Here is a 10,351-nt window from a genome sequence, read left to right as displayed (position 1 = left end):
GATTTTTCATAAGGACCAAAATAATTGACAGTGATAATTCTTCTATTAATTTTAAATCTCAAAAATCAAAGTAAAAAATTATGACAATCTCGTAAACTAATTTGACCAAAAAGACTTTTTGCCGTAACGCAAGGAAGACTTTGGGGCCAAGGCAAGTCAATGGGAGAACGAGGATCGTGACTTGTGAACATAGAGCTGATCAGAGTAATTTCTCGTAATTAAGCTAATTCACTGACAGTCGTTGGACAGATTAAAAATTAGCAATTTATCGCACTTGAAAGTTTCAGACCATTTTAGCAAATTCGAACATACACATTTGTATAAATGCAAATATGATGATTATAATCACAATATATGAAAAAAGAACAACAGAAAGCAACATGGAGTTAGTCCAAATACAGAAGAAAACGAAAGAAAAAAGCTTGGCTTGTTCGCTTGGAAGTCGCCATTCCTACTAATATGCTAATCATAGTTCGACACATATGCAAAAATGTTTCCTTTTGTGTTTCTAAAGAGTTATTTCCGCATATGTGTTGCATGAAGGAGGAATGTCACATTCCATGAAAGGAGCCAAGAAGTATTCGAAGAGAAAACTACTGACAAGACAGATATTATCTAGGAAGCAATATACAGGGATTTCCATATATACTCCATCTTCTCCTTACTGGGTGCCGCCGTGCATGTTCTGCAGCTCTTTTACTCAAGCTGCGACCAGTTTCTGGATATCCTTCTGAAACAAAAAATTATACAAAAAAAATCAGACCGGAAAAACAGGGGTGAGAGATCTGTTACTTAAAAGGGAAAAACTTATATTTTTCTGTTCATATTATGATGCTCTAGTTGCCATGCTGTTTCACTTCAGAAACACACTAAGCAGGAAAAGTACACGTTATTTCGGCAACCATATTAAGTTTCATATCTTCAAGCTTCTGTTATTGCTTTGATAATGATGCTACTGAACTATCAATTTTTTTGGTATCAATGAAATTTATTCAAACCAAAGAAAGCTGCAATAGCAGCAAGGATAGCACTACAAACAGACTCAACAAAGCAACCACAGGAGATTGTCTCAGAAGATTTACAGGAACATTCCAATCAGCATCCGTGGTTAAACAAATGTATTGGCCTTGATCAATATTTGATTGAAAAAAATATGGAGTGGTTGCGAGGATAGGGGACTTTAAAACTATTTCACCTTATCAATGTAATAGCGTAAATTCTGGACTTGCTTGACCACAAATCACCAACTACGCTTGAACGAGGAAACAGGCGGTTCAAAAATGATGTCAACATCTAGAAACATAATTGTAGAAAGCTAGGTTCCACCAAACCATCAAGTTCCCTAACATTTACTTAAGGAATAATAAACTTACTAATTATACAACCAAATGAAAAAAGGAAAATGCATACCTCAATTTGAAAAGGCGATGTCGTTGGTGGGTATCTCTCAACAACTTTACCATTCTTGTCCACCAAAAACTTCTCAAAATTCCACTTGATAATGTCACCTAGAAAACCTCCTGCACTTGATTTCAGAAACTGGTAAACCGGAGCTGTGCTGGGACCGTTGACATCAACCTGTAATGTACCTTTAGTACTTGAAACACCCATCTCCATACAAAAAAATATTACAATAAGAAAGTAATGGATGGAAGACATGCAGTTGAACTTTGCACCTTATCAAAAATTGGGAATTCGGCTTTAAACCTCGTACAAGCAAACTGCTTGATTTCCCCATTTGATCCGGGTTCTTGGCCCCCGAACTGATTGCAAGGGAAAGCTAGAATCTCAAATCCTACAATGAGATTGAGTTTAGATACGCAGCATCCATTACCACCTTAAAAAAACTATCAACAGAAACACTTCTGGTATACCATTTCATGTCAAACGTTTTTTTTTTTTTTTTGTCAAAAGTTTCATGGTCAAAGATGAATCAATAAAACGCATTCAAAAACTAATCCTCCCCATGCACCCGCGATCCTGACCAACCAAAAAGAAAGTGACTTGTGTAACAAGAAAGATCACTCATCTTTAAGTTTTGTAGCTGGAAGAACTAATCCAAAACACTTCAGAACCATATAAATTAATCTAATGCAGCATTTTGTGGATACGAAATTGTTATTGAAACGGAAAAACGGGAATTTTGCGAAGTTGCAGCATACCTTGTGTTTTGTATTTCTCATACAAGTGTGACAGTTCTGAGTAATTTGAAGAAGTCAAGCCACTGAAATTCAAATAAACAAGTTTTGGTCAATTCACTAGCATCTCAAACTTCCAGTCTTCCACAGAGACCTTCCGTAAAATTTGATTCACATATAAAAAATAGTTCCAACTCAATAAAGAAAGCAATACCATCTTGAAGCAACATTGACAATCAAAAGAACCTTCCCCTTGAACTTGCTAAGAGGAACATCCTTAGCATCAATATCCTACATTAAACAAATTTCAGACATTAGTTTAAAACCCGACCACCTACTTCAAATGTTCTAACTTCAAATTTGATTATTCTGAACATTACAACATTACAACATTACAAGTATAAAATCGACAAAAATCCTAGAAACAAAGAGGAAAAAAAAACATAATTTCATCAAATAATTAGGGAAAATGAAAAAAATATGCATTCTTTCTAGGAAAATATATATTTTACATATTTATACACACACACACATACATACCTTGACAGTGAAATCATAAAGACTTTTCTCTGTAGCTGCTCTTGCATAAACACTCAAAGACCGAGATTTGAACAAAACCCCATTAAAATTTTCCGATTCCAAAGACAACCCGTTTCGGAAAAGTGCTGATTGCGAAGACCCAAGTGAGACTTTGATCCAGCACGCCATGGGAGGGCATGAAGCTGAAGAATTCGAGCTTGCTTTTGCTTTTGTTTGAGAAAACCCCTGTGTTGAAAAAGTTCCAAAGAAGGACATGGAAGCCATTGTTTTGCTGGTGGGGACTTTGGAACTCGGTGGAAATATGAAATTTCGGGAGTTGCAGAGCTCTTCACGATAATTCGCTCGTCGAGCGAATGTGATTCTGTGAAACTCTGGACTCCCAAGTCCACAGAGCGTTTTCCTCCTGTGGAAGGTGTTGTTACACGTGGTTTTATTTATGGGATTTTTAGATCTAAGTCAAAAAACAAAGAATATTTTTAAGAACGAATTCAGTTATTTAATTATATGTTTTTATTTATTTTATATTTTTTTAATAATATTAAAAATCAAATAAAATCTTCTAATATTATGCATTTTTCGACTCTAAAAAAATTAATTAATATCTTATAACAAAAAAACTAATACACTAACATAAATCTATCTGCAAAACATTATACCCTAACTCAAGTAACGAATATATGAATGTATATTAGACTTATACATGAGATATGAAACCTAACTAAAAGGTAGAAAAAACACCTACAAACAAGACACATTAATCTGTGACAGGTTGATTATAAAAAATAATATGTCATATAGATAGATAAATGCAATTAACCTGTGATATAGGTTGATTATAAAAATTAAAAATAAAATCTATCAATGGGATTTGAATTAGGAGGAAGGACAAGAAATAACAAAAAAAATAAAAAGAAATAATCAAGATGATAATTAGAAAGAAATTTTATTTTTATAATAAATCTTATCATTGAAGAGATAATTATTGATAATAAAATAAATAAATTTAAGGATTGGACTTATTTTACTAAATTGGACTATTCTTACTATTGGCTCAAAAAATTAAATTTATATCAAATTTGCCCTTTATTTATTTATTTTTGGGTAAGTGGTTGTGTTTCTTTTCGGATGGTTATTTTAATAGTTGATCCTCCTCGCGAATGCAATTTGCTCATAATTGAGGGTCCAATACTTAATTTTATTTTTTACCTCTTAATCAAATAAAGATATACAATTTCATGTAATCATACTTATATTCAATTACTTTTATTCAAATTTAAACCATAACGATATTAAGGTTGAAAATTTAGAATATTATATGCTGTTGATAAAAAAAGAATATTTTATAATTTATAGGCTAAATAAGTTGATACTTATGATCATTTTTTTAAGGAATTTCATTTATAAGCTCAATTTTACAGTTGCTTAAATCTGACATTCTTTAACAGAATTTTTTATTTTGTCATTTATTAATCACATGATGATAGCTTAAGGAAATATACAATTGTAAATGAAATTTTTATGTGAATGTCAAGTTTGAAGGTAAAATATTTTGGAGATTGTAATGTGATTAAACCTATTTGATTGTTATATCAACAATGTGAGATATTTAAACTTAAAATACATTGAGAATAGAAGTACTATATAATCATTATATAATATCGATTAAAAATAATATAGAAAAATAACAAAACACTACGATCACAAAATTCAAATCAATTTAGGAAACCTTTTGATTGGCGAATCCAATACCACAGTATAGGCATGTTTCGTTTCTTTTTCTGACTCAACTAGTACAAGATGAAGAGTCAATGCTAAATATAAATTAACTATCAAAATAAATAATCCAATTTGGAAAAATATTTAATTAATTTAAGTTAGTATTTTGAAGGAAACAAAAGGTTTAAAGTTTTGGAAACCTTTTGTTTCTACCATAGAAGGACTTCAAACCAAGAAAATATCATTGCAACCAAAAATTTAAAAATAAAATTGAACTTCAATTTTGCACGACACCATATAAACGTTTACTCTTTAGTGGAATTACTAATTTACTACCGAATAAAGAATTTTTATGATGAATCTTCAAGACTTTGCAACATGTAGTAACTGGTCACATAACATCAAACATTCCGTTAACTGATAATACTGACAACATACGACTCAATTTTCTACCAACAAAAAAGTCACGTTGATATCACGCGTACACGACAACTTCCCAATCAATCATTTAAGACTTTGTTGTCTGTCACGATGTATCACGTGACGATTTTCCTGAAAAAAGAAAAAAAAATTGTTTTGGTGGGATTGGAATTGAATTATATCTCCTTTAGTTAATTTTTGTTGGAATATTTTATCTTAATTTCGTAAGAGTAAATTGTAGTAATGGTCTCTTAACTTTAACTCAATTAGAGTAATGGTCTTTCAACTAAAAATCAATTATCATTGGTCCCTTAACTCTTCAAACATGCATCTATGGTCCCTCAACTAAAAATCTATTATTATTTACCCCTCAACTATTCAAACGTGTAGTTATGGTCCATCAATTAAAAATCTATTACCATTGGTCTCTCAACTTTAACTCAACTGGATCCTCAATTTTAACACAATCATAGCAATAATCATTCTAACATAACTCATTTTGACAAAGTTTTGACGAAGTTGACGAAAAATGATCATAGCTACACGTTTTGTTGATTTGAGGGATCCCAATTGTAGCAATTGTCTTTCCAACATAACTTATTTTGATAAAATTATGACGAAATTAACGAAAATGATCATAGTTATACATTTTGATAAGTTGAAAGATTAATGGTAATGAATTTTTAATTAAAAAACTATTACTCTAATTTAATTTAGCGTTTCCGAAAAATTAAAGCGTTAAAACGACAACCGGGAAGGGTTTCTCTCTTTAAATATTTTGTAGAATAAATAGGGTTTACGTTTCCGTCTCTCTTCCCTTTTGGAGCGCGCTGCTGCCAGACGCCTAAACTCCCTACGCCTATAGATATATATATATATATAGAGAGAGAGAGACTGCCTCCCCGTCTCTATCTTCAAACACAAAATCCTAACCCTATCCACTGTTCCAAACGCCCCCCTCTCTTAGTGCGGCTGCACTCTCTTCCACTTATCTAGTCGGAAAAGAAAGATCGACGGCGGCGAGTTATGATGGCGGATCCGACGTTGATAAGCTTGAGACCTGGCGGCGCCGGCGGCCTCCGTGCCCCCAGATTCCACACGGCTCGCTTCGATTCCAACTCTTCTGATGCTCAGGCTCTTCCCTCCCATACCGGCCTCGCTCCCGCCTTCAAGGTCCCTCCTTACTCTAGCTCCTCTCTCACATAGAAAAATATACTTTTGTATAGATATTTGTATGTGTACATGAATGTGTATGTGGATCTGGTACTCTGGAGGTTTAATAAATCCGAAGACTTTTGTTTTTCTCGTTTCTGATGGATTTTCGATGTTGAGCTTTGAATTGTATGCGTTTTTGTTTTGAATTCCATTATTCGTTGGAGAAATTGAAATTGAACTCATTGTAAAAGTTGGATCTTTCAGTCACATTATTCTGTTAAATCCTCGAAGAGTATGCTCTTTTGTAATCCTAAACCAAAAATTCAACTTTGAGATAATTGGAAAAGGAGTTTGTTGTCGAAATCGGGTAAATTTGATATTTTAAGATTTAAACGTCCTAATTCTTGGCAGGGCTCTCAAGAATGTGTACCAGCTGTAAATATGGACGAAGAGTTTTATGTCGGGTTTTTAGGCGGGCTTGCAATGAGTCTGCAATACCCATAAAGGACCGACATTACATGTTAAGCTTCTTAAATATAATTTTGGCTGCTGTCTGTTGATTGTGATTTCTTACTCATACGTGTGGAATAATTTGACGTGTCTTTCACTTTAGGTTGCATATGTTCTTTTATGATCGAATCCTCACTCTTCATTGATAACATATCTTCTTTGTGTGTGCTTTCTTATTTCTGTTTTGAGGTGTATAGCTCATTTACTGAGGATTACCCTTCATATGTTTCAACTCTTTTACCTGTCTTCTTGTTACAGACTGGTGACTTGCGGTTTGAAGGTCGTGAGCGAGTTCGATATAGTAGGGATCAGCTATTGCAGCTTAGGGAGGTACTGTTGTGTGATCACTTTTCTTTATAGCTACTATTGTTCTTTAACTACGTTATGGAGCACTATGAAGATAAGTAGAATGTTTCATAGTATCTATCCTGGAAGGTGGGGATGATAGTGTTTTTCTTGTATGACGATCTTACCTTTGGTATAGGCGGCCACTACTATCTGTGAAGAAATTTTGAAGGTTAAACGAGAAATAGATGCTGAGTTTGCTACAGAGGATCCTGCTTGGGGTCATGCAGATACTACCAATGTGAGTATAATTACTTCTCTATTCTACCATGCAACTATGCTATTGTTCTGGACAGTAAACTAATTAATATGAGTTTTCACGGTTACAACTGTTGAGTCCATGTTATTGGGTTCATTCAATTAAACTTTTTGTCCTATAATTCGAAGTCTGATACACTTATCCTTTTTCTCAAAACTTTTCCTTCAATTTTCTTTAGCTGCAACCTCAAACCCAAGGTCGATATTCCGAGCCAGATAACCGCGATTGGCGTGGTCGATCTGCACCTGCTTCCGAAGAGGATAAAAAGGAATTCAATAACCAGCAGGACCAAATAAATTCCCAGTTTGGAAGGACGCAAATTTCTGGTAACCAAGTGGTAATAAGTTATTATCCAATTGTGTAATGGATATACATGGTCTCCTGTCTCTTAAGATTTTATGTTTTTGCATGCTATACTGCAGATCAGATTTGTTTACTCTTCCTGATTTCTTGTCCAATGCAATGAATACTAGCAAATAAGTTTAGGTTGCTAGTAATAGTAGGCACCAAAATATTGGCATGTATTTTGTACTGGCTTATTTAGATCTTGGAATAATTTTCGTTCCAGTAGTGTTATTTTTTATTTTTTCTAACTTTCTGAAAACACCAGGTAGGCCCTGCTCCTGCCCTCATTAAGGCAGAAGTTCCATGGTCAGCTCGAAGAGGAACACTCTCTGAGAAGGATCGTGTCTTGAAGACAGTGAAAGGGTAATTAATTCTCTGATTCCTATCAGCTTGAAGATTTTCTTTTATGATCTGTTCTACATTTTAAAAGGATGCAATTTAATATAAGCTAGATTTTTATTTTTATTTTTTGTGCAACTGCTTGTTATCTGATAATCTTATGAAAAAAGTTCTAATTTTTGTGCAGTATACTGAACAAATTGACCCCGGAGAAGTTTGACATTCTCAAGGGCCAACTGATTGATTCTGGAATTACCACTCCAGATATTTTAAAGGTTTGTAATAACGAAGTGTCTTTGGATACTTCTCACTCCATACTGAGTTATTACTTTCCTGCTGATGAGTTTGAGGGTTCAATTTGAATTGCAGGATGTTATCTTTCTCATATTTGATAAGGCTGTGCTGGAACCAACGTTTTGTCCTATGTATGCGCTTTTATGCTCAGATCTCAATACAAAACTTCCTCCTTTCCCACCTGAGGAGGCTGGTGGGAAAGAAATCACATTTAAACGTGTTCTGTTGAATAATTGCCAAGAGGCTTTTGAAGGTGCTGACAACTTGAGGGCAGAAATTAGGCAGATGACTGCTCCTGAGCAAGAAATGGAATGCAGAGATAAAGAACGAATGCTTAAGTTGCGAACTTTAGGAAACATACGCCTTATTGGAGAACTATTAAAGCAAAAAATGGTGCCTGAGAAGATTGTCCACCATATTGTTCAGGTTCTTTCTAGTTTTCATTCACGTTGTTTGGTGTTTTTTTTTTTTTTTTTTTTTTTTTTTTGTATAGGAATTTGAGTGCTGTACTAACTCTGCACTTTTGTCTAACACAGGAGCTTCTGGGTGATGGCAAAACATGCCCTGCTGAGGAGAATGTTGAGGCAATATGCCAATTTTTCAACACCATAGGTAAGCAGCTGGATGAGAGCCAAAAGGCTCGGCAAATCAATGATAGCTATTTTAATAGGTTGAATGAGTTGACTACAAACACCCAACTTGCACCACGGTTGAGGTTCATGGTCCGTGATGTTCTTGATTTGCGGTCTAACAGCTGGGTCCCTAGGCGTGAAGAGGTAATTATACATACCGTTGTCATTTTGTCTTTTGTTGTGAGGAGGTAACCATAGAATGCATTGTGGTACATCATAGTGGGATTTGTGAATCTAACTTCTGTTTTTCCCTCTGTTTTGGAAGGTGAAAGCAAAGACCATTAGTGAAATCCATTCAGATGCAGAAAAGAATCTAGGGTTGCGTGCAGGTGCAACAGCAATGATGAGAAATGCTCGCAATGCTGCTTCCCAGGGGGATTTGAGCCCCGGAGGGTTTCCTCTTATCAGGCCTATGCCTGGAATGCCCGGGAGCAGGAAAATGCCAGGAATGCCTGGTCTTGAAAATGACGATTGGGAGGTCTATCGATCCCGTTCAATGACCAAGCGTGATGGTTTGGGGTCCCAATCTGCCAGTCGTGCCCAGCCACCGTTGATTAGCAAAACACCTTCTCTTAATTCAAAATTTTTACCTCAAGGCAGTGGTGGCATGATAGCTGGGAAAACAAGTGCCTTATTGGGAGCTGGTGGCCCTCCTTCCCGAGTAGAAGCTCTTACTCAAAATCCCAAACCTGTAGTTCCGGCTGCAACACCAATTCCAACGGAGAAACCTCTGGCTCCTGCAACTGTATCAAATTCTTCTAAGCCCTTGGCTCCTGCAGCTATATCAAATCTGGCTGTTCTACAAAGGAAAACTGTATCTCTGCTGGAGGAGTATTTCAGTGTTCGGATTCTTGATGAAGCACTTCAATGTGTGGAGGAGCTGAAAGCCCCAACTTACCATCCGGAGGTTGTTAAGGAAGCTATTAACCTTGCTCTGGAAAAGATCCCACCATGTGTAGAACCTGTTATAAAGCTCCTCGAGTTCTTGGTCAATAAAAATGTGTTGACATCTGTTGATATAGGAACCGGGTGCCTTCTTTACGGGTCAATGTTGGATGACATTGGCATTGATTTGCCAAAAGCGCCAACTAATTTTGGTGAGATTCTTGGGAAGTTGGCTCTGGCGAAGGTGTTGGACTTCAAGGTTGTGACGCAAATTCTGAAGAAGGTGGAAGATGACATGTTCCGGACAGCCATCTTTGGTTCTGCTAAGAAGAGCGTTGCATCCAGCCCTTCCGGGCAGGAATATTTGGTCACCCAGGAAACTGAGGTCCAGGCTTGTGAGAGGTTGCTGTCTTGATTCATGCTAGTTTTAGTCAACACAGGAAAATTGTTTGGCATTTGGCTTCCGGTGGCGTAGAGCAGTAGTTTGCTTCTTCCTCCCACATATTTTTATTCAGTTGTATATTTCTTTTTGGGGGTTTTAGTTCAAGTTTTGTTCGTTAAGCTGAGGAACATGATGTCCTATATTCCTCTTGAGCTCGGGTTAATTTTTTCCGGGAACAATCGAATCGGAATAGGATCTTGCACCATCCTTTTGTTAAATTAGTTTTGCAGCCTGTGTACCATTTACTCTTGATTTTGTACCTGGCCAGTATGTGGCCTTAAATTTTCTCCATGGATATTGTTGTCAGTTTATCTTCTAGCTTCTATAAATT

General features: G+C 35.7%; 2 protein-coding genes and 1 non-coding gene across 4 annotated transcripts; 2 read left to right on the top strand and 1 right to left on the bottom strand.

Moving 5' to 3' along the window:
- Positions 1–299: 299 nt before the first annotated feature.
- LOC137730167 (phospholipid hydroperoxide glutathione peroxidase 1, chloroplastic-like) lies at positions 300–3,088 on the bottom strand. Its single transcript, XM_068469235.1, has 6 exons — positions 2,679–3,088; positions 2,353–2,429; positions 2,163–2,224; positions 1,677–1,795; positions 1,411–1,578; positions 300–730 (listed from the first exon to the last, which is right to left on the bottom strand). Exons 1-6 carry the CDS (start codon positions 2,940–2,942, stop codon positions 701–703), a joined length of 720 nt encoding a protein of 239 aa, XP_068325336.1. The 5' UTR covers positions 2,943–3,088; the 3' UTR covers positions 300–700.
- A 2,613-nt stretch (positions 3,089–5,701) lies between these two features.
- On the top strand, positions 5,702–10,311 carry LOC137730132 (eukaryotic translation initiation factor-like). 2 transcript variants are annotated; one of them, XM_068469206.1, is made up of 9 exons: positions 5,702–5,987; positions 6,738–6,809; positions 6,964–7,065; positions 7,262–7,409; positions 7,698–7,791; positions 7,955–8,042; positions 8,137–8,487; positions 8,598–8,837; positions 8,959–10,311. In XM_068469206.1, the coding sequence occupies exons 1-9, from the start codon at positions 5,841–5,843 to the stop codon at positions 9,991–9,993; spliced, it is 2,277 nt and encodes a 758-aa protein (XP_068325307.1). In that variant the 5' UTR covers positions 5,702–5,840; the 3' UTR covers positions 9,994–10,311. The 2 variants fall into 2 exon arrangements, with proteins under 2 accessions (XP_068325307.1, XP_068325299.1); XM_068469198.1 differs by having other exon boundaries at positions 7,262–7,420; positions 7,694–7,791.
- LOC137720432 (small nucleolar RNA snoR103) lies at positions 6,385–6,491 on the top strand. The gene has a single exon (XR_011066515.1). It is a non-coding gene; the product is annotated as a small nucleolar RNA snoR103 (small nucleolar RNA).
- Positions 10,312–10,351: the final 40 nt, after the last annotated feature.

Source organism: Pyrus communis, chromosome 1 (genome assembly GCF_963583255.1).
Source record: "Pyrus communis chromosome 1, drPyrComm1.1, whole genome shotgun sequence".
In the NCBI taxonomy this organism is placed as follows: domain Eukaryota; kingdom Viridiplantae; phylum Streptophyta; class Magnoliopsida; order Rosales; family Rosaceae; genus Pyrus; species Pyrus communis.
Note: the sequence above shows the minus strand (reverse complement) of the source record. Positions and strands in the feature narration are given on the sequence as shown.